The sequence below is a fragment of the Lagopus muta genome, chromosome 7, assembly GCF_023343835.1.
Source record: "Lagopus muta isolate bLagMut1 chromosome 7, bLagMut1 primary, whole genome shotgun sequence".
Taxonomy (NCBI): Eukaryota; Metazoa; Chordata; class Aves; order Galliformes; family Phasianidae; genus Lagopus; species Lagopus muta.
Window position 1 is genome coordinate 17,710,278 of NC_064439.1, and position 24,208 is coordinate 17,734,485.

Consider the following 24,208-nt stretch of genomic DNA (forward strand, 5'->3'; position numbering starts at 1 on the left):
CCTTGTGCAAGCCATTTTTCACCCTGACAGATACAGCAAAGGAAAAAGGGGAGGGTGTAGTTCACTGTCTCGACATCTGCATTTCAAATCAGCCCTCCTGGTTTCATAAACCATGTGGACCAATCCAAAACTGAAAAGAATGCAGGTCAATAGATGGACCCCCATTTACATGCACACATTTGAGGTAGATTAGGCTGAAATGGTTTGTTATTCTGTTTTCTTTTTCTTTTTTTTAAAGTAAGCAGATGTCAGCTGTTTAAACCCTGGCTATTCTACACTGATCAATAGGAAAGCATTTTATGCATGGCTAACAACAACACAGAAAGCCAAAGTACCAAAATTTTACCAACCACCTAATTAGAGAGCATTTTACCCTCTTTAAATGATAAGCAGATATTAGCATAGATCAAATGCCAAAAACAGAAATACAAAAAACACACATAAAAGATTTATCTTACATAAAAGACTGGAAAAACAGAACCGACCAAAATGAGGTTTTGCAACCATACATGGGAAAATACAGAATTTATTCCTTAGTGACATCAAAATGTTATTGGAGACAATTGGATAAATGAGAAATATCATCACTGGGATATTGTGTGTCTGAGATTAGTACAGTATCCTTAACTAACTGCACCTTAAATAAGAAAAAAAAGAATCTGAGCACATGATTAGCTTACAGGGACAAAAATTACACCATTGGAAATTCATTAGCTCTTTCTATATGTATGCAGCATTAAGCACAGTCCTAAAATAAGAATTACTGGATACCACAAGCAAAATGTGTTCTGTAACAAAGCTGTGCTGTTTCCAAATAGTGTGGAAAAGCAGTAAAAATCACGATGAATTCAATAGTCTATTAGGTCTTAGCTCAGTTTTGCTACATCTTATTATGCATATCCATTATTATCTTTAACATTTATCTTGACTTGCAGTACCATGGCAACATATAGCTGTTGTATTTCAAGACTCTAACTTAGCTTTTGATTTATAGTCCATCCATAAAGACATTTTCATACTAAGAAAAATATAGCATACTTCATTAAATATACATAGACTAATACAGTTCTTCATGAAATCTGTAAGTCATGTCATCATTAGGTTGTTAGCATCCAAGTAATATTCCTGACCAGATTTGTTTTCAATTAGTGAATTATAGTCACACACTCCAAGGCATGTGATAACTCAAATATTTACACTATACATTATTTCACATGCTATCATATTTTAAGCAAAGTATAAACATCACCTCAGAAATTGTAAGTAATGCAGCGATTTTTTAAATAAACTAGTACAATATTAAACCTCCAAGTAACTTCTTGGCTGAAAGCACACAGTGTGCACCCTGCAAATAAACACATCATGTGACTGGAACAAAACCTTGCCTGATGGTCCAGCTGCAAGTTTACAGATTTGAGACAAAATGTACCTGCAGCATGTATGAAAACAGACTGGAGAACTAGCTAAACATTTCAAGGAGTATAAGCTGCATTCAACTTCCATGGAAAAAATACACCTGTCATTTTCTCCAAATTATATTTTGATACTGTATGCTGACAGAGAGAAATACATTGGGAACTACTGACCAAAGGTCTGGCTTAATTCATCAGACTGTGCCCAGTTACAGACGGCGTCTCAGAAGCAACTTCAGAGCAACCATCTCAACTGCCTGCAGTCTACTGATGAGATGCTAATATCACAGAAATTACGTGAAGAGGTACAGGACAGTTCTAGAAAAAGGTGTTTGTTTGATACCTTATGAGCTGAAATCAAGTAAGGAGGGAAAGAGCAATACCTTAAGGTCACAGCAATGCCCAGGTATGTAAAAGTAACCATAGCAGTAATTTTAAAAGAGCAAAGTCAATCTGATTCAATTAAGATCAGCTCTTGCTGTTAGAAGCTTGATGTTATTTAAATACTGATGGTTACTGTTGGTCGTGCTTAATTAAGTGGTCCTCCTTCCAGTGGTGTTTGTAAAGTTCAAGGCTAATAACTTACCACATGTAGGGCTGCACCAGGTGTCAAGACAGCTGAAAAGACTGTCAGAAAACTGGAGAAGTTGAAGCAGGACAAAAGAAAATACGTATTCTCCCATCACTTCCCCCTGCCAACTCAACCCAAAACTATGATACTAAGTACTAAGGAGGCTATGATAATTGCAATTCTTTTTCTCAAAAAGATGATTAATCTCCCAAGTTAGTGGAAAATCTTTAATTCAAACTGTGCAATAAGGATTTTTTAAAACTTTGCTATCCAATTGCAGAATACAGATAGATATGGAGAAAAAAAATAATGCTGAGAAAGAGTTAAAGGAGAAAATACAGTTTTCAGGAAGAAATTTTTAAAAACAAATATTCAGACAAATTAAAAGAGATGGAACAGAATAAATTACAGAAAGACTTAACACTCTTCCAAGAATGTGTTATGTGGGTAAAGACCAAACCAGCAGAAGGAGAAAGACAACAGGAAAAAAAAAGAAAAGAAAAAACGAATTTATGAATATCATTTAAATCAACAGAAGTTTAGGAAAAAAGCAAGGTCGGAATTGTAGCCTGAGACACAGACCAAAGAACTCACCCAGCTGTATGGTGATTAAGCAGGACTTCTCCTTGCATGAGAGTAGGCAGTGAGTGTGATTCTACATATAAGGAGAGACAACAGAGCTTGGACTCAACACTCACTACAAGTAAGATGCTTTTGTCCAGAAATATGGAGAGGATTTTAGCAGAGGGATATACTACAGACAGGAGGACAGACTGACACAGAGCTACGAGGAAGACTGATAAAGAAACCCATTGGAGTTTAAGATGTCACCATTTCAGCTAGAAGCTGTACTAGAGTTGCACTGATTTGTCTCAGTACAGAAGTGTTCACCAGGGACTGAGAAATTAATTCAAAGTAACTTGAAGCCTAGTCATGAGTTTACGTGATCAGGAAGAGTTGGAAGTGAACAAAGAGAAGTCAATAAACTCCTGACTACACACCCTCTGAAATCAATGGAGAGTCTTATAGGATTGATCTAAAACAAAAAATCCATACTAACATTAACAAATTAGCAGTAAGAGGAAGGGTTTTGAAAGAAAAAAAAAAAAAAAAAAGAGGCAGAAAAATGAATAGGAGGAAGTGAATGTGATGGTAGTCCCTAGGGAGGAAAACCACTGTAGGAATATAGCAAGAAAGCAGCAGCAAAACCTTCTTTGCTTGGAAACAAATGTATGTTTCAGTCAAGAGCGTGGTTCTCAAACAGACCCTGCTGTGGTGGCAGGTGTATCCACAGGAAACAACAGGTTTTGACTAACACAACCACCAATACTGTATTTTTCTGAATAACACGTGATTATGTGATGACCACATAGAAAGACTCTAATCCCCACAAGTAGTCCAAAAGGCTGCACTTCAAGATCACTAATTTATGCAGACCACTTCAACCACAGTGGTGAATATTTCACTGGAAATAGAGGGAAAAGCTCAAATCAGTGGGATGGTGGTTGTTAATTATGGGGCATACTTAGATCTTGGAATAAGACTTAGTTCCTACTAGACTGAAATCACTGAAGATGTGAGCAATGTTGTAGCTGACTCTGCTGTAAGCAGGGATCTTGACTAGAACCCTCCTGAGGGCCCTTCCAACCTGAACCACCCTATGATCCTAAGGCACCACGGCATGATAGAAAATGAATTTAAATCCTCTCTCAGCAATATGCTTGAGTATAAATAGCATTGATTATTTTCATTTTACTATCAGTTCACTGTATGCTAAAGCAGGTACAAGCACTAGTAAATTACATCTTTCATGCCCTTGTGAAGGCAAAGAAAATGGGAAGCTAAGTTATATGCATTTCTTTCTAACAGGAATGTTGGATTCAAATTAATTGTACAAGTAAAATTTTATAAAATACTTTTCATGCACTTGATAGCATTTTGATATTATTTGAAACTCTGCACTTCTTTTCAAACTCAAATATACAGTAGCAGTAATGACCGACCAAGTTCAAGCATACACTGATCCACAAACTTTGGAGTAAAATCAGCATCTGAACCCAGCTCAAGGGAATCTTCCAGAATGAGCAGAACTGCACGAGCTCAGGCTAGGCTTTGGAAATGCACCTAGCACAATTTCTAGTGTCTTGGAATCTCTGTCTTGACCTAAAATCTTGCAGGCATTCTGGAAATACCTGTTCACAGATGAATTGTACTTTAAGTGATGGCTGTATGAAGATAGAAAGGAACTTACTAACCTGTTTGGTTGTTTGTTGCTGTTTTCTTGGTGGTTCTTTTTATTTTTAGAGAAGAAAAAAAAAGTCCCAATTTCTCAAAGTTAAAAGTCTTCTCAAAGGGAACATGCACTGTAGTTCCTAGAGAGCAGCTTTATCATGTCATGGATGGAATTTCTGATAAAAACTGAGAAACTGTCCCACTGCAGAGCAGATACCACCTAATGCTAGGAGCCTGTGCTTGCACCCAGAGACTGAGTTTCACATCTCATCTAAGGCAGATCAGGGTGTTAATCTGTCTCCCATATCCCAGGCATATGCCCCAATTGTGAAACTATTATTGCTGAGGACAAGTAAACTTCCCCCACATCATCCTTTCAGGAGGTTAAAAAAAAAAAAAAAAATAAATAAAAATAAAAATAAAAAAAAGATCTTATCTTAATGTTGTCCCTATTTAGAACAGAAACAATTTTTGAAACTGAAAAATTTCTTGTGGGTGGGGAAAACCATTTATCACCCCACTCTGTGTTTAGAGTTCAAACTGCAATATGTGCCATCAGCCAGTGAGAGAAAATCATAACTGCCAAATTTAGACAATGCAAAAGTATGAGTCCAATCCAGAGTTTCTTTAACAGTAAATACCAGATGTTGATAAGAAGAGATCCAACTTTGGATCCCACCTCCAACAATACTGCTGCAAATGCTTGCAGCAGTACAAGAGACATACTATGCACAGAGAGATCTTCCTTCAGTGTAACTGCTCTACTTTCAGTAGTCACTATTTTAGAGGCTTCCTGTGATTGTGTCAGAGGGGAAGGTAAATACCCAGTTGGCTGTAGCTGGGCAGCTCCACAGCAGGGGAGTAACTGATTTTTTGGTTGTTGGGTTTGTTTTGTTGTTGTTGTTGTTTTTTGGGGTTTTTTTTTTTTTGCTTTCTTTTTTGGTTTGTTTTTAACTTATGATATTGAGTGATCTGTCCTTGTCCTCACAATTTCAACCCAATTCCTAAAAATGCTGTGATTATTGCTGGCATAAAATGGTGAAACATCCATCCACCCACTGTCAGTGAATAAATAATTTATAACCATGAAATAAAAATTTGTATAAGGAGTTTGCTGTATTCAGTACCTCCACATCTCCATCTTTGTAGACAGTGCCATGACAGAGAGAACTGGATCACCCTAAAGATCAGCCAGCATCCACACAATGAATAGCATGAAGGGCAATTGAGGTGAGTCAATATTGATTTACTGATATAACAAAACTACAGACATGTTTATGTTAAGAGTAACACAGACACTCTTAGACTACATACATTCATACAAAAGAACACTTTCAAGTGATGCTTAGCAAATATATTTCAGATGAAAGCAACGTTTGGTTTCAGGGATTCTGATCCAATAGCCAAAAAATAAAAAGATTCTTAGCAGACAGGTGTACCAAGAATAAATTTGTTCCCTGCTAAAAAGCAGCCCATGTGGAAGACATTGACAACTCTAGAGTTGGTCCCAGTAACTGGGGAAAATGCCCCATACTTTTTGCAGCCAAACACTTAACAGCAATTAAAAAAAGAATAGCTTCCAAACTGTTGTGATCCTGGAATAATTTTATCTTTAACCAGTACGAACACAGGCTATTTACTTCATCCTTTCTATTCAGCAGTTTTGTCTCTCAGTTCTTCTCTTCCTAGCTCCAAACTTTTACTTGAACTATATAAATAGCTGGTAAAAGAATTATTGACCATGTGGATTGGCTTTTAAATAGGAACATGACACTGCAAGTGAGTTATATAACTGCCTGCAAGACAGCAGCGAGCTGCTTGACATCAGATTCCTCAAACCTATTCCTGACTCCCAGGGAAAGAGTGTGGTCTGCTGCCTAATGATAATACAGTCACTGCAATGAATTTAGCACATTTATACTGCAGGCTCTGCTGTCAGCTGAATGGATCTTGGTTCTGCCTAGACTTTTCCCTTTTACTCTGTACATAAAAAAAGAACTTACAGTAAGCAAAAGAAATTTTGTTCCATAATAATATTTACATAATAGTGCAGCTTCTGAAATTTCCTCATAAAGGAGAATAAAGCAGAATGTCATTTCCCAGCCATTCATCCAATGCATCTCTTCTTAGAGCAACTCTCACACAGCAGGTCATTGTGGACGTCAGATACACCAGCTTCTCACATAAGGGACAGCATTGCCAGATTTGTCAAATTAGAGCAGGTTTTTACTCCAAGTTTAAAATTTTATCACAGAAAAAAAAAAAAAGAAAAGTCTTTTGTTCTGATTTATAATAAATTATATTACTGTGATGTCTGTAACTCTCACACTGTATTAGGTTGAAAGATAACAAACTGAACCTGTTACCTGAATTGTGTTGGGCAATATAACCGAGTGCCCAAGCTGCACCTTCTTTCACTCCAGGGTCAAAATCTTCCAAGCAAATCACAAGTGCTTCCAGCGCTCCACACTCAACTACTGCCTGAGCTAGCTGTGGAGAATGTTTACCAACTGCTCTTAACACAAATGCAGCTGCTTTCTTGTAGAAACGCTATACAAATGAGAAAAAAAAATGCTTTTTACTAACGTTTAGTAGTTTATGGCATAATAGAGCAGAGACATGCATAAATTAGACTTTTTAATAGCAACACTATCTCATTCAGATCCAAATCAGGACCACCAGGCATCACACAGACAATGAACATACAGTCCTTCCTTGAGACAGCTCATGATCTAAAATCTGCAGCAAGTGCACAAACAAATGGAAAAAAAAAATAGAGCTAAGAGGATATAGGGAAAAGATAATAGTCTAGATAAGTCTGTTTGTTTAAGTGAGTTGTGAGTGATAAGGGATACAAAAACAATAGTTCTTCACATATTTAATCAGATTACATAGGTTATGCAGAGCAAGCTCCTAAAACTAATTCTACCCATCTGCAACATCCACAAGACTTCACAGTTTCTGATGTGCATACCCTCGTAACATCACTATGTGAAAACACTGTTTACAAACAGGAAACAGAGACACAGAGAATATGATGTAACAAAAGTCTTTAGGAACTGAATCCCCAAAAGCCTAAATACTGCCTGATGCCCCAGCTAAGATCCTGGGAAAACCCAGACCAGCAGACACCCAGTGTGATACTCCTCAACTTTGACCAGGCAACTTGAAAATCTATTCCTGCATGTGTCCAGAAACAGCTCACTTCCAAGCAGACTAAGCTTGGCACCTCTGTCACAAGTTCAAGAAAATACAAGCACTTGTCTCTGGTTTTCTACTTTTCTGCCTCAGTGCTGGTGCACCCTTGTAACGTACGATGCTGCACCCATCATGGGGTTCTACATAAACTGCAGTGGTGGCTGTGGCTTCTTTTAAAAGCATACGTTATAAATCATTTTTCATAGTCTTCTGCAATTTCAAAGCTATCCTTAGTATGTGGAAGCTGAAGGTTACATTTCTTCCTTGCTCTACAGATTCAAAATTCAGAATCCAATTCAAGTACTCCTGCCACAGCTGTGCTGGCAGAAAGACCACTCAACCCTCATGTGAAGTCTCTTTGTAGCAACGAGGGCAAGGTTCAGCAGGACACAACCAACCTACTGCCACTACGGTGCTCTTGGCAGCTGGCCTATCAGCACTGTGGAGCAGCTTGGGAGGGCTCCCTCTCCATGCACCAGCTGGATGTTTCATTCTCCCCTGCTCTGTTCAGGAAGCCTAGGCAGTTAGCTATGATGGATTCCTACTGTCAAGGTACCCAGAACTTATACAAAGAAAACCCCTCAACCCTTTGGGATCAAGTGCATAGAGATGTGAAGCCAAGTTAATGCTTTTGTGCCTCCTGCCAGGTGCCCAAACACCTTTGAAAAACTTCCCCGAGACACTAAGGTGTGGCAGTAGAGGACTGTCTGCAACAGCTCAGTGAGGTGGACTCTGAACAAGCAACAGTGCACAATGTGCCTCAAAGCACATTGGCCTCATGTGAGCCAATGGAGATCTGCTTCTGCCATCCCCTCAACCACATCCAGGCACTGCCAAGCATTTTGATTGCTAGCAATGGCCCAAACACCGTTATTTCAGCATGTAAAGAGCAGTCATCCTCTAGTGCTACAGTGCATGCCCTGTCTCTGCTTAGTTTAGATACAGCTCCCTGCTGCCAAAAACCCAGACTTCTAAGTTAAGGCCTACAAGTAGATACAATGATTGTAATTTACAAGAAAGACACCTTAGGGGAAGAGAGGTTAGGGGAAACAGTACAGACACAAGTGGACAAACCCCTAGCTAGTTTAAGTTACATTCAGTTTTGCTGAAATAAATGAAGCTAGAATAATTTGCACCAGTCTACATCTGTGCAAATACGGGTACGTTATTTCTGTTAAGTAATTACACTTCTGGCAAAGAAAAACACTTCTTTGTTTTTATTGTTATTCAAAACACATTTGTTTACAAACAAACTGTATCTGCAGGCACAGTTAGTACATACTGTAAAACTCTGTTTTGCTCAGTTTAATTGACAAAACACTGAGCCGGGATGTGACCCTGTAACTATTCTCCATAAACCAGCAGAATGAGTATTTGTTGTGCGCTCCGAGAATATAGCTCCTTATATCAGCTCCTTAAATGCAGATGTTGATAGTTTATGAGTGAATGGAAATTCAAATGTTTTGGTGCTTTTTTTGTTTGCTTTGGTTTGGTGTTTTTTTTTTGTTTGTTTTTTTTTTTTTTTTTTTTTTTGTTTTTTTTTGTTTTGTTTTGTTTTGCCTATGGGAAGTAACAAACTGCATGCATTGCTAAACTCTGCATGAACTGGATAATGAGTTTCCTTCACTTGCCCTCAGTCACCAAGACATAGTAGGATTTCCATGACCTCACACTAATCTTGCTGCTGCCCCAACTGATTCTGAATTACAGCCATCTCACAGATGTAGCAACAGCACTGGCAGTAACGTGGAAGAGATAAATCAGGGTAGTCGAGCTAATTTAGTGAGTGCTTTAAATTGTAGCAGGGGAGTGGCTTCCAAATTATTTAAAACAAACAAACAAACAAAAAAGTTGTTTCCCTCCTTCTCTTAAAAACATAAATTAACTGAAATGGTCATAAATTTGTCTAAGACCTTTTCAGACTTTTTGTTGTTGTTTTGATTAACTGTGTAGGGAATGGCCAGACATGTAAGAAAAAAAAAAAGCAAAGAATATTTGAATTTGTCTTCTTCAGAAGACTGATAATGAAAATACACTTTTCCAAACTATATTGCCATTGAAATCATAATATCCCAGAAATGTAATAAGCCAAAATTGCAACTCAAATATGGCAATGGTATCAATGGACTTAACTGTCAGCTGTCTCCTCCATTTGCCAGTAAGTAGAAACTGTACTGAAAGTGTTTTTTACTTTATTTAGGCTAGGAACCAAAAATTAGAATATATGGAAAAGCTGAAGGAAAAATGGCAAGAGGGGAGAAAGTGACACTGTGAGATTTATTTGCAATGCAATTGCATAGTAACATTTTTTTAAATAAAAGATCAAAACCTTAAGGGTATTTTCCTGTATCAGTGGTTTGGTATTTCTTATGCTACAGATTTCCACATGGCTGTGTGGAGATATAAACTGAATATCCATAATGAAATATTTACTATGTATTTTACAAATGTTTGGTATTATTGACAAATCCTGATCAATTTTAACTACAACTTTCCAATTGTCTCATTTTTTAAGAGGGATTTTTTGTAATATATCACTCAATATTTTAAAACCATAACAATGCCACGAGTGTATTTCTTATAATGCACTGGGGGGTAAGATGAGATTTTAAAGTCAAACTTGTTTAAGCTCAAAGTTATACACACACTGATCTCCCAGGAGTTCAAGCACGCACACTCTCTGACTTCCACACATTCCTTGCTATGCTAGGAATATCAGCAGATAGCCAATACAGAAAGATTTCCCTTTACCTGTGCAACAGTTTAAACAAAAATGATAACTTAAGAAAACAATGATGCCTTACATTCTGCTCAGACAGTGAACACACGAGCTGTGGAAGAATGCCTTCCTTCACCACTGCCTCTGCCAGGTCATCGTTAAAATAGGCAAGCCTCCCAAGAGCCAAAGCAGCAGCCTGTCGGATAGTTGGGACCACATCCAGCAAAAGAGGTCTCAGCAAAGATATTACACCTGTGTTACACCAGGAAGAGAAAAGCCCACTTGGTAAACAGAAGTTTTTCAAATCATTTATTCTAAACTTTACATCAACTTTACTCATAAAAAATCTATTAAATTATTCTTCCAGGTAATGAGAGCTTGTAGGAAATGCAGGTGTTCCACTGAAATGAAGTTGGCACTTGGACAGAATTGCTGAAGCATAGCAGTTTTTCATAGGTAGAAAACAACTGTGAAAATTTTTTTAAAAAATCACACAGAAATATGGTATATACAAACATATATAAAATACACGTGTTAACGCAGCACGTACAGGAAACCTCATCAGGAGGTTCTGGTGATCTCCCACTGCTGTGCCACTCCTCCAGCCTGCCAGAAGAACCTCTGCCTTGAATTATGCTAAATTACATTCCGTCTATTACAAGCTACCATTGATGGAAGGGCCAATAGCCATGACGTCTTACACTCCGGATACAAGAATTAAAGTTTGGTGGTGGTGCCGTCTTTCTTTTTATTTTTAATCACTTTGTAAATGTTAACGCGTTTTACTGCAATCCAGAGTTCGTCAGTTAAACATGAAAGAATCCTGAGGATGAAATCCTCATGTATCCTGAGGATATTGCAATATACACACATTGTTGAAATTATAGGTGAGGTAATCAACCATGACATGAACCGCTAGCAGTTATAGCCCAAAAGAGTACTTATGAAGATAAATGTTTGGCTAAAAATGGGAAACAGCAGGTGTAAACTTTCCATTCTGGCCATAGGAGGGAGGAGGTCACAGTGCAGGTCTTCACGAGTCATGCATGGACACGTGCCTTGCAGCACTCACCTGTGATCTGGAAGGGGCAGGAGCCATGAGGTGAGACCATGTACTGGTAACCGAGGGTTATTCCAGGGAGTGCCAATGGGGAAAACTAAGAAACTAGGGACTGAATGATTGGATAATAAAACAGCAAGTGAAATCAAACACATACAGGAAAGCTGATCCCAATATCCCACAATGATGAACTTCAAGCACATCGCTACCACTCAGGAGAAAGGTCCCACTGCTGGACAGGCAGCTCCATGGAGACACCAGCTCACTGCTCAGCCGTGGGAAAATAATTATGCACACAGAAGTATATGGGGATATGGAAGTGAATAGATGCTAAATTGGAGACCATCACTATGTTGCTGTATAAATCTGTTCTGCATTTCATACCCTTCCCTAGAGTAGAACTGGGAAAGGCTCAGAAAAAGGCAACAAGGATGACCAAGGCTGACCACTCTGTACATAGAGGCTATTTCTACAGTTAAACTAAGACTTTTCAGTATGGATATAAAAAAGATATATGCAGTTACAAAGTATATGATTTGTAAGGTCTGAAAAGAGAAAATTATTTGTACCGCAGTTCTTTGAAAGCAGCGCCTCTCTAAGAGCCAGCCGTATGGATTAATACTGCTGAGCTTTGAAACTCAGCCAGAAAGCAATGCTCCATGGAGCTGCAAAAGTGCTACACCAGAACTCAAATGACTGAGAGCTGCAGTTAAAAAACTCCGTATCAGCTGCCTCAGTTCTTTGCTCTTTCCACTACATTTGTTTGCATCAGATAAAGATTTAGCTGGCTGACCACTGAAGAAAGCAGGACTTCTCAAGGGCTCATAAGCTTCTAAGTACCAAAGGCCTTCTGGTGCAACAGTCCCATTGCAGAGGGATTACTGTCTAACGGCAGGTAACACCTGGATGTTGAGGAGACGCAATGAAACAAGGACAAGCCGAGGGCATTAGAGCAAGGATTAGGCCAAGGGGATGGAAATCACAGTAAATTATACCTACGATACACTTCTGTATAGAAAGGCACCCTGAAAAGAACAAAAGGAAGAAGTACTCAAGTAGCAGGGTGATTCTCACTGGTTAAAACTATATTGCTTCCAGTGAGAAGAAAATATCTTAATAGCCAATAAGAGGCTCTAAAAAAGAAGGATGAAGAGTGAGAGTGAAAAGCTAACCACGGAGGCCATGCTGACACCACTGAGTTTGCTCTAGCAAGGTCAGCACCGCAAGCAAGCTATGTGCGGTGGTTTCAGCCTCCCAGGATGTTCACAAGTCAAAACATCACAGGTCTTGCAGCAACACACAATAAAAAGGAAAGTGAAATGCAATCATGTATGAATAGCACTAGAGAAGTACCAAAAATGGCCACGGTCATAGCATGCATGAGTTGAACATGCACGTAGAGACTATGGAGAGAGGACTGCGGTATAGCTGGGTCCTGCTCACACTCTTGTCAAAGCCATGGGGCTGAAAAAGGCCTCCTGTGCAGCAGCAGACAGAAGCTGGTCCTCCAGCACTGTAGGGCCACTGTGAACTCATTGAGCACTTTGCAGGAACCTCTGTTTAAGAATCTGGTCATTGTACTGGTACCCTCTCACAGAACCTTCCAAATAGCAGGTATGGCCTCAATAGGAAGTTACACTTCATATCAGGATGGGTTAAAGACTTTAAAGGACAAATTATAAGTGAAATCAAAACCAGAAAGACACGCAAGTTGGTGCCAATGCAATATATCATCTACAGAGAGCTAATCTTCTAGTAAGTCATCTGCATCCCCTACAGGAAAGCATCTCCTTGTCCTTCTCCCTAATGTAGGCACACCCAGCCCACAGCACAACTGGCAGCACAGCCCAGACCCATCTGCCCTCCAATTTCAGTTCACTGGCTAAACACAGTCCTGTGAACAAAAGAAAAATATGCAGCCATGCTTTCTGTTCTGATAGAGGGATTTGAGAATAGGTTTCAAGACTGCCAACAAAAAAAAAAAAAAAAAAGTTTGTTTGTTTTAATATTTGCAACTGGGAATTTTCAAATGGAACGTATGGAGGTACAATCAGAGATTCAACTAAAAAATCTGACCGTGTCTCTTTACTTTTGTAAGACCTCTCTTAACAGAGAAAAACCTTTCTCACTTCACAATCATGCCTTATTGATCAGAAATCTCTAACAAACAGCTTGAGACCTCACTAGGATTTACAGCCACTGCCATCAAACCAGGGAGTGAAGCGTTAGTTTCACAAAAGCAAGGTCACATATACCACTACTTCTTGGTTTTTTGCTTTGTTGTTGTTTCTTTAAAAAAATATATATTAAAGATTAAAATAAGTTATGTTACTTACATACATGAACTATATTGTATATTTTAGGAAGGGTGCTCTGAAAGTATTGCCTCCTTTTTTACTATGTTGGCCCACAACACCAGAGATGGATAGTGGTGGGATGGCAGCAGTGTTGGAACTTTCCCACCAGTATTCCAATACACACTGCTGCTGTGTGACAGATGGCAGCAGAGGGACAGTCTGACAGAATGGTGCATAGGAAGAAAAAGGGGTGGAACTGAATTCTTCCACGTGGAAAAAAATTGCATCCACTGACATTCATCAATGTTTGCTGAATGTTTATGCAGATCTAACAGTGGATGTGAGCACAGTGAGGTGGTGGGTGGTGCATTTTAGCAGCAGTGGCAGTGGGTTATCTCCAATGGTACAGATTGTTAGGAGTACAGCATGCAAGCTCTCGTTCGTGGCTGGTGAAAATGCATATCTAATGGTGGTGACTATAATGAAAGACAGTGTTTTGTAGCTGAGAATTTGCTCTATTGAACTGTGTTATCGTGCTCTTGATATCAGGTGTGGTTTCCACGGAAATAAATAGGAGGCATTACTTTTGGAGCAACCTTTGTGTATACAGCCCAAGACAATTCCTGTTCACTCAGTGCAGAACAGGCAAGCCAACAGGTTGGACACTCATTTCCTAATGAGTTGCACGATCAAATACCGCCTGAAATTCTTACAGGGACCTCATGCTGTTCCAGGTCTTCATACTGCTCCTGCTTTACTGAAATACTGCCAGGCAGAACAGTTATAAAGACATTACATTTGAACCCTTAAGGTAAAATATAAAAACTAGATTCACTTTCTTTTAAGTAGGTTTTACTGACAAAAAAGAGATTGTTAGAGTGGTTGGGAATAAAGGCAACATCATAACACGCAACGTTCCGTCCTTAGAAAAGCCAAGGTGGCACATTCGAGGCAGCCTTAAACTTCAGTGACATTTAGAGCAGAATCAGTTTACAGCAGAAGAACCCATGAGCTAAAGCCAGACCTCATAACGTGTTTTTTGCCTGCACAACATACCTAGTCACTGCAAAAGGTAAAACCACATGCTAGACAGCTTAAATGGCCATACACCTTGAGTTGACATAAGAATGAGATTTACATGATTTGCATTTTCAAGACTAGCTGACACAGACTTCACTTTTCAGGATCAAGGCTTTTTAGCATGTTTTAAAATGCTGCTAAGCAGCATGTCTCACCATGACCACAGCCAGACATTTCTCTGTAGAATAAAGCACATAAAGCTTGCCGATGACATCTGAGCATCAGCACAAACGTCCTACTACAGATTTTAGGTGCTGCAACTGAAAGTGAGGATAGAGACAAAAAGTAGGATAGGAGCTACTGTTTGAAGAAAACACTAAAGAAGAGCTGATAGAAGAGTGAATGGATTAAAAAGATCTCGGAAGAAAAAGAAACTGTACTAGTTCTCAAGGAGAATGTATTTTCCCAGAGTGATGTCTGAATATGAGAAAAAGCAGTGACCAAATAATTATCATGACAAGAGCTTTAGTGTAACAAGAAAAAGAAAAATCAATTCTTATTGCTGTGCAAGCCTTACATTGATATCAAATTGAGAATTGAGGGATGTATATAAACCAAGATTATGACTGTGCATTGACTTTAATTAAAAGCTTTACCTCCAATTTCCACATTTTCTAAAACTAGTTTCTCCTCCTGCATCAAGTTGCTATTCATCAGTTCTGAATCAGATACCACAACAAGACCAGCTGCTTGAGAAGTTTTCATTAGATTCATTATTTTCATTTGCTTCATTTTCCTATTTACATCTTCAGTGAACCGAATATTTCTCTCCATAGCACTTAGAAGAACAGTTAACTTTGCAAATGTAAGAACTGCTGCTTAGCGATGGTCTCCACTAAAACACCTACAGGGAAGCAGAGATGAGTGCTGAAGACAGCACTGGAAAGGACCACTGTGCTCATCTGATAGAGCTGCCTGCCCCAGGGCCTGTGCAGCTGCTTTCACCTGAGGTACTGCTGCCTCTGCTGAGCTCCTCCGCTTCATCTCCTTCCTGAATATGCTGTCCAGAGCAAAGCCCACCCCTTCTGTTGAAACAAGTCCATACCAGGATTCCTATCAGCTTTCTGAGTTGAATTCAAATATCTGTAAGACTATCATACAGCAGGAAAATTGGTGAGAACCTTCCAGCAACATCTTCCTGCCTCTACCACTGACCCACACAAATAGGGCCATAGAGCAGCACAGTAGCAGTAGCACAGCATTTCGGTGCCTGAAATTTTAGGAGAACTGTTTGGTCACCTTCTGAAGGAGCCTTTTGTGACAGAAGTAGGGAATTCATTAAGTCTAATTCAAAGGCAGCAGCAACACAGAGTTAACTAGAAAATAAGGTGTTTAGACTGTTAGACTGGATTTGTGTTGGAAGAGTTCCCACCAGCAACTCAGAAAGAAGGTAGCAGAGAATTACTGCCAAATATTCTCTCTTGCACCATATAACCTTGCCCGACCTCGGCTAAGGACTGATTCCCCTTTCCATCCTCAGTTTCCCACTCAGAATTGTTTCAAAGAATGTCACACTTAGGAGCTGAATTACCCTTAACACGCTCCTCAAGTGGAGCTGTTGTGCCCAGGCCTGATGCACTTCCTTTCAGCAAGCAAGAGCTGGCTGCTGCCTATCTGGAAAGGAGGTAGGAAAAAAAGAAAAAGGCACACTTGGGGCAGCAGCAGATTCCAAGTTTTTTCGTTCCAAGTTTCCAGACAAACAGTTGCTACTCCAGAGATAGCAGACTTCGTTACGGTTGCTTTCTTGCTTTTGTTTGTTTGGTTTTGGGGTTTTGTTTTGGGCATTTGGGGGGGGGGGGGGGGGGAGAAAAGTGGGGGGAGGATGATACATGAAAGTCAGTCAGAATCCTCATACTCTCTTTCCCTAAGCCCCTGAAAGCCCTCATGAAACTTGAATAACTGCAGGTCAGAGAAAAGCAAAAAAGACTCCATGTAGTTGGATAAGGAAAATAAATCAGAACAGCCTTCTCTTACCAATAAGGATGCCTGTAACAACCCAAAGCTTTGGGAATGCAGCTTTTAAAACCCACAGTCAGCTCTGGGGCTGGGAGAGAAAACCTCCTGCAGCACCACCCCTGAGCTACAAAAGAACAAGGCCACGGAGGAAGAGGAACCCTGCCACAGCCCAAGGATTTGCCAGAGTGCCCTCCTTTACACTGACATTTTGGAAGTTGGTTCCCACAGCCCTGAAGGCTGGTCAGTAAGTAAGCATGACTGAAGAACAGAAAATTGGAAGAGATCTGCCCGAGGCATTAAAAGTACAACATTGGCAGAAATGAGAGGGAAAGCTGGGTGTGCAGGATGCCAGCACTCAACGTCCCAGGCTCCTTGGCCACACGGGTACAGGTTTCTTTTTCCACACCACAGACTTAGCCTTCTCTATGACACCCACTGCCCCAGAAAGGCAAAGAGCTGACCTCACGAGTGTCTTTAAGGTCAAAAACTGAATTGCTGAACTAAAACTGCTTCTTAATTACAATAATATTCTTAAATAACTTTGAAAAGCAAAGCACTGAAAGCAAAGATCCCATCATCATAAGCTCCGATGCAAAAATAAATACTAAATTCAGATCATGGGAGAATACAAAAATGAATATACATAAATAAAACAGGTCTTAATCTGACGCATTTATTAATGGTGAAATGTAAACGTTTCCATTAAAATGATATTAATGGAACACTTTACAGTGTTGCACCTCCCAAGGCAGATGAAGAAAACAGAATTAGGCCCTCGGGGACCACCAGCCTTCAAAACATACTGGAACCAGTTCAGGAGTTCTCCTGATATTTCTAAAAGACCAAAAGCTGCCTGAATCTCAGCACAAGAAAGAGGGCTCAAGTTCATCTGCCACTACAGTTGAGAATGGTCAGCTTCTTGCAGAGGAGACGGAGCTCAACGTGGCATTCCGGTACCAAACTTGATGAGCTGCAGCTGTCAGAGAAATAGGTTTATTCCTAAAGAATTTGTTTAAATCAGTTCCTGCCAGAGTAGCTTCTCCCAACATGATCCTGCCAGAAATGAGGTCTGAAAAGATAATTGCCTGTTACTGTTCCAAACTTACATTTACCAAACAGAAAATGTTCAGGAGGCTTAGAAAATATTTTTTTTTTCCCCCAGCAACTGATCACACATTCAAAGGACAAATCTTACAGTTAATATTCATAGCAGTATTTAACCATAAGAAACAAACTGAATAAAATCAAAACAGTAAAAATTGAGAGTTGATGAAGACAAACAGGAGCAAGTCCTCCAAAAGGAACTACTCCAATGGTTCCTTGCACAGTGAGGTCAAGAACAGCACTAACATGTTTCTGTCTTGTAAACTGCTAGCTTGATACCCAGAGATACCTCCACAAAGAACGAAATGGTCTCAAACTTCTATTTCTTTTTCATGAGATACTAAGTATTTATCAAAGGGATTGTTAAAAATTGAACCAAATGTTTATTCCTTGAGCACTGATCTTTCACAGTTGCCAGCATGAGTTTTGGCTGTTCCAGAAACATAAGCCAACAATACAAACGTAGAATACAGTAAATTTTAAGGGCTCAATTTTGTTCCAGTTCAAGTCACTATGAGCTGCTTTCTGCTTCTGCTGAGGGAAAGACCTCAGCACTGACAACTCCTGTGATCCAACAGGAGAATCCCTCCAAGTGCCCCAGGCTCCCACAGCCAATGGAAAATGACTGCAGGCAAAAACTTCCTGCATCCTCTTGAAACAGTGAGCTTCCCAAAGAATAATGAACTTCCTTTACCAGAATATTATATTGGCCCCCCCAACTCGTTTATATATGGATTTCAACAGAGATACTTGTGCAAACAGACACCTCTCTTTATCAAGTTGCTGCCATGGAGAGATCTGCAGCACCTCGCTGCTTGTGTTGGGTCTCCTGACAGCACACAACCACTTGTCACTTAGAGCAAGGTTTTGAAGCCTGTTTCTAGCATATTCAGAAAAGATCAGGATAACAGTTACCACTGTAATTGTAACTTCAATTTTAAGTTTTAAAAGCATAGGTTGGGGAGAGAGAGTAAAATGTTTGTGGGCCTCAGTCACTCAAATAAGTAGTAATAGGAAAGACTGTTTTTGCAGACATTTCCCTCTCTTCTAGCAACTAAAAATCGATTCCAACCCTATAGGAAAGCAGCTAAGTAGTGGAGAATTGCTTTCCATTCTCCTTGGCTCACAAAAGCACATTTGCACACTGTGACCCCAGAGCGGATCCTCGTGCAGCCAGCTCTCAGACCAAGGCACGGCACAGTCTGTGGCCTCTCAGTGATCGTTTCCTCCTCACAACAACAAGGCAGTGCTAAAGAAAGCTGCCCACCAGACTACAAGTGACTATTTTAAGTTCACGCAATACAATGGAAGTAAAATTAGCTTGGCACTTCAACTGCTTTCTTAAAATAGAAATTTTCTGCATTTTTTAAACACTGTAAGAACTGCATCCAAATGGGAGTTCCGCAAGCAGACAGAAATCAGAACTGTAAACAGGCACGGTGAGGCTTCTCCTTGCAAATAAGTCCTAAACTGCCTCCATGGCTGAGCTGTCCCTTCGGTAGATGTGGGTAATTTGTGTAAATTTGTGTAAAGCAGTGGCACAGAAATACGAAAAAGATTTAAAAAGAAAAAAGAAAAACAGATGAAACAAACGAAAAAGCAAAGAAACGGAGCAGCGAGGCGGTGCGGCAGGCCCACGCAAATGGCTCCTTAACCGAGAGATCCTCAGCAAAACCATTTTCACGGAAAGCTGGGTTCCCGGCAGCCAGAAGCTGGAAGTATTCGCGGCATCGGTTTCCTTCGTGAGTTTGTTCTGCCCGCGCCTCGGACGAGGCTGACAGCCGTCTGGGATGCGGGACACAAACCCTACAAACCGAGCCGGGACAAACCGAAGCGCCGCCGATCTCCCAACCCCGCTCGGTAAGCCAAGCGCAGCCCTTCCCGACCAGTCGGTCAGCTCACTCATCGCCGACCGTTTCTTTCGCCCCGCTCGCTCAGGAAGCCGCGAGCGGCCCCGGCCGCTCACCGCACAGCCGTCCCTCGGGCTCGGGCGGCACGGCGCTCAGCGGAGCCGCCCGCACCGGGACTGCCGCACTGCATCGCCGTGCCGGCATCCCTGACACGGGGCCGCGGCCGAGCAGAAGAAGCGGATCGAGCTGAGAAAGTTTCCTTAGAGCAAAAAGGCGCGGCGAGACCGCGGCCGGATGGCGGAGCCCGAAATAAAACGCTTAATACGGCCGCGGCCCCGGGAGAAGCACCCGGAGCCGCTCCGGGGACCCCGCGGCCGCCCCCACCGCCCCGTACCGTACCTGCGTCCCGCAGCGTCCCGATGTTCTGCGGCCTCGCCGACAGCTCGGCCACCGCCTGCACGAAGTGCGTCCGGGCGCTCCGGTACTGTTCGAACACTGCGGGCGGCAGCGCGGGGGCGGCAGGTGAGCGGCTGAGCGCCCGCCCGACCCCGGCCCCGCCGCCCCGGCCCCGGCCTACCTTGCAAGACCCGCCGCTGGCTCATGGCGGAGACCGCGCGCCCGCGCCGTGTACCCGTCGCCGCGGCAACCGGGCGGGCGGAAGCGGCGCGGGGGGGCGGGGCCTAACCGCGGAGTGTGACGTCATCGCCCCGCCCTCCCCGCCCCCGCCCCGTCCCGGCGCGGTGCGCGGAGCTGCTGGCGGAGCGCGGAGTCCCTCGGGGCCGGGCCGGGGTCAGCAGCCGCCCTCGCTGCTGAGGGTGCCGTCGCCCCGGGGGGGGGAAAAGAAAGGAAAAGCGGGGCGGCCGCAGCACCCCGTGCTTCTCGCGTGGTCCTTTCAGTTCGCTATCTTTCTTTTATTCCTTTTCTTTTTCTCTCTGCCAGTTCTCGCCGCCCCGGCCGAGCTGCGGGTAGCGCCGCGTGGAGCGGCTCCCGCCGACACCGGCCCGAGCTCCCGAGGGCAGCCGCAGGGACACCGTGGGCCTCGTGCTGCTCTGCGGGGCTCGGAGTGGGCCGACCCCGAGGGGCCGCCCCGTGCGGTGGGCGGTGAGGAAAAGTTGTGGCGCGCGGCTCGAAGTCGGGAGGAAAAATTCATTGGAAAAGTTCGGAGAAGTGGAAGAAAGTTGCCGAAGTTTTAACCCCCCGATCCCCGGGTGCGCTCAGCGGTAAGCGCACGGGATCCGTGCCGGGGCCGCCGAGGGCTTCGCGCTGCCCGCCGCCCTTAACGCCAACGTCGCTCCCCGGGAGCAAACAAACGGAGCGGGCGCGGGGAGATGAGGCGGGTAGGATGGGATCGCTGGGGCCGTTTGTCACAAAAATATTTGGAGAAATTATCGCCATGTGGACTCGGGAAGGGAACAGCTGTTAAACACATTGTCGTGCGCTTATTTCTGTTCTTAAGTAACTCAAATTTAAAAATAAATAAATAAACAAACGGTGATGAATGGCTCACGGGGTTATTTTCCAAAAGCAGCTGCGCCGATCGCCGATCGATTCATTTCTCTGTTTCGCCGTGAACCCGATGCTCGGAGCAGCGCAGCCCCGCACCGCGCGGGGCCGTTGCGTGGCCGCAGCAGCTCACGGAGCAGACGGCATCGCGGGGCCAAACGCCGCGCGAACGCGGCTGCGGAAACGTCGCCGGAGTTCTCGCAAAAGTACCGAGAACGGAAAATCACTGACGGCTGTGACGTCGCCGTGAGCGGGCGCGTCGGCTTCAGAAATAAGCAGGGACGGGAGAACGGCCACCAAATGTCCCGATCGGTATCGCGTCTAGCTTTCTGGCGGCTGTGCCTTACCCTCGCCTTTGATTCCTTGGGAAAAGCGGCCGGAAGGCGCCGGGACGCAGCTTTTTTCCCCGGCCAGGTAGACGGTAAAGGTATTCGTGGGGCTCTCAAGGGCCGGGGCGCCGGGCGGTGGCACGGCCGGGGGTGTTCCGCGGCCGACGCCTCTCAGCTGACGTCCCCCGACAGCCCGTGCCCAGCGGTACCGCGATGCGGCCGCTACTATTACGGCTCCGGCAGAAAGAAGGCGACGTGTCCCGCCGCACCGCACGGCGGCTGTGGAATGTGCCCGCGGGATGTCCCCACGGGGTGTTCCCATGGAGTGTCCCCGTCGGGCGGATGGTTTCACCTCTAAGCAAAAAAATAGGTTTGCAAAAAAGAGATTTTAACGCGTGCCGGTGGGAGGACGACGCTCACAGCCCGGGGTTTTCCCCCGCGGTTCGGGGTTCGAGTGCTTGACTTGCTGAATGGGGGGTCACGAGTGATCGGACTGTTGGGGAATGAGACGCTCCATCGCTGAGCGAAGGGTGTGCAACCCGGGATAGGTCATGCACTGCAAGAGAAATATTTGAACCGTTGCAAGAAATGGTTTAATTTTCCAGCCTAAGGTCGGCTTTGTCATGACCAACCCGGCTCCAGGCGGGACTTCATTGGGGCTGTCCCGCAGCCCACTCCGCTACAGATGTTCCGCACGGCTCCCAGTGGCTCTCGGTGTCCCGCGGTGCCACCCCGCGCTCCCGGCATCGGGTTCCATTTGTGGGACTCTCCTATGGAACGAAGTAGTTCTGTGGGGCGAAGGCATCGATATCGGGGCACTGGGAAGAGGACTTCTCTTTTTTCCCCACCGAAGAGGACATTACCATGTGTTGCCGCGGTTCCACCGTCGCACGGCTCCTGCCGGTGGGGAGCTGTGCGTCGCCACCACGGTGGGCAAAGGCAGAACAAAAACGATGAGAGAGAAATAGATGGGAAATGGGCAGAGTGTTTCGCGTTGTCTGCGGGATGGGGCCAGGAAATGCCAGCTGCTGGGGCTTAGCCCTTTTGCCACCTGCGGATGGTTGCACCTCTGGTTTCCCCTGGAACCGACGGCTTCTCTGCAGTACCATCAAAATAATAACAATAATAATGCAAAATAAATATTTTTAGACGGTCCAAAACCGAAAGCCGGAGCTGCGTTTGTTCGGGCAGTGGAAAGGAATGAGCTCTCCCTTCGTGTCCACCGCTGGGGCTACGGGTGCGCGCTGCCTGCACCTCCCTACGGGGTCCCACGATCGCTTCGCCCACCCTGGCTCCGGGCTGCGGCCGCGGGCAGCTCGCAAACGAACGGGGGAAACGCAAAATCCGCGCGACGCCCGGCGCCCGCCCCGTCTGCCAGCCCCACCGTTGTCCTCGCGGCTGGAAAGTGAGGACCCTCCGGCGACGTGCCGGTGTGCGCGAGAAGGTGGAACGAGAGGCACCGGCAGCAGAACGAGCTGCAAATCGCTGTCGTGTGGTTGCCACTAGCAACAAACCAGCTGCACAGCCTACGAGCCCCGAGCACCTAGCGCGGAGGTCGCGAGGGAAAGGCCGGCGCGGAGCCGTCGGGCTCTGCGGATGCCTGGGGAGGGGAAACGGGGTGCCCCGCTGCCGGGTGCGCGGTGCTGCGCGGGTCCTGCGCGGGTCCCGTTCGAATCCGGCGGAGCGCGGGGGAAGTTCCGCAGGCGCGAGGCGGAAGAGCTGCGCAGGCGCAAAATGGCCTCTGCCCGGGCGGAGGCCGCGCTCCGCTCCGCTCCGCGGCGGCGGAGATGCGGCCGCCCCAGTACAGCCGGTTGCGGCCCCGCCGGCGCGGAGAGGAGCGGTGCGCGGCCGCCTCCCGCCCCGTCTGCGCGGCCCCAAGGGCGGCCTCCTTCTCTTTGCGGCCCCGAGGCTGTGCCCGCTCCGTGCCGCCCCGGTTCGCCCTTCATTCTTCTTGTTGTTATTGTTGTTTATTATCTCCGCGGTTGTAAAACAAACGCGGCTCTGGAGAGATCGTGAAAAAGAAAGTTTGTAGTAAAATGAAGGAAATCCGTTTCAAGTACCCAGAGTAGAAGCGAGGACGTTAAAAATTAACAGCGGAAACAGGAAACACTTGGCTGGGTAAACATTGTCTCCGAATTTCACCCTCTGAACATTGGGAGGGCGCGAGGTGCCGCCGCCACACCGGGCTGAGAGCGGTACGGTTCGTGGATGGGATGTGCGGGAGTTCCGCGGGCCTCGCCGGCGGCCAGAGGGGACGGGCAGTGCTCCGAGCCCGCGGGACAGAGCGAGGCAGGGGTGAAGGACTCGCGGGGTGAGGGCTGAGGGGTAGGTCCGCGAGCCTATCCTGTCGCTCCTTGACCTGGAGCATCCGCAGCGAAACGAGCGGGACAGGACCGGGCTGCCCGGGGCAAGAGGCACGTCCTCGACGGCAGCGGGGAAAAAGGAAAAACAACGGCATTCCGCCCGGCAGGACGCCTGTCGTCCCCGCCTGAGCGTTTCAGAGCCTTCTCCATCACCAAAAAGCCGGGAAGGGCCTCTCGGAGAGAGCGGGGCCCCCCCGCATCTTCCCGCTCTCGCCACAGACACGGCTCCGAGCCGAGAGAGAAGCGGCGTTCCGACCGCAATGCGCGCCCCGGGGGGAACCAGGCTCCTCACAGCCTTCCTCTGCCTTTCCGGCAGCCTTCTGCCCGCTGCCCCGGATCTCCTCCTGCCAATGCCCCGTTCCGAGCCCGCCATCCCCAGAGCCTGGTAGGGAGACGCGAGCAGTCAGAATGGGCGGAAAGCCGAATACAGTCAGCACCACACCCGCCCCTGCTTTTATTCGGCCGGGTTGCTGAACGCGCTCCTACAGTCCCGCGAACTTTGGCTTTTCTTCCCCGATCCCAACAAATGAAACG

The 24,208-nt window shown here is 44.9% G+C and overlaps 1 protein-coding gene across 5 annotated transcripts in view; it reads right to left on the reverse strand.

The window, feature by feature from the left end:
- Nucleotides 1–20,151, reverse strand: part of SPAG6 (sperm associated antigen 6) — a 39,162-nt gene extending 19,011 nt beyond the window's left edge. For 3 of the 5 annotated variants that reach the window (XR_007378199.1, XM_048951438.1, XM_048951435.1), the window contains exons 1-4: nucleotides 20,057–20,151; nucleotides 19,879–19,974; nucleotides 10,218–10,384; nucleotides 6,582–6,765 (exon numbers count right to left, since the gene is read on the reverse strand). Coding sequence is in view for 4 of the 5 variants with exons in the window: in XM_048951438.1 (XP_048807395.1) it covers nucleotides 6,582–6,765; nucleotides 10,218–10,384; nucleotides 19,879–19,974; nucleotides 20,057–20,081 (472 nt within the window). In the remaining variant the exon portion in view is untranslated. Of the gene's footprint in view, nucleotides 1–6,581; nucleotides 6,766–10,217; nucleotides 10,385–11,204; nucleotides 16,342–19,878; nucleotides 19,975–20,056 lie in introns of those variants that run through there. The other 2 variants (XM_048951436.1, XM_048951437.1) reach the window with 2 other exon arrangements.
- Nucleotides 20,152–24,208: the final 4,057 nt, after the last annotated feature.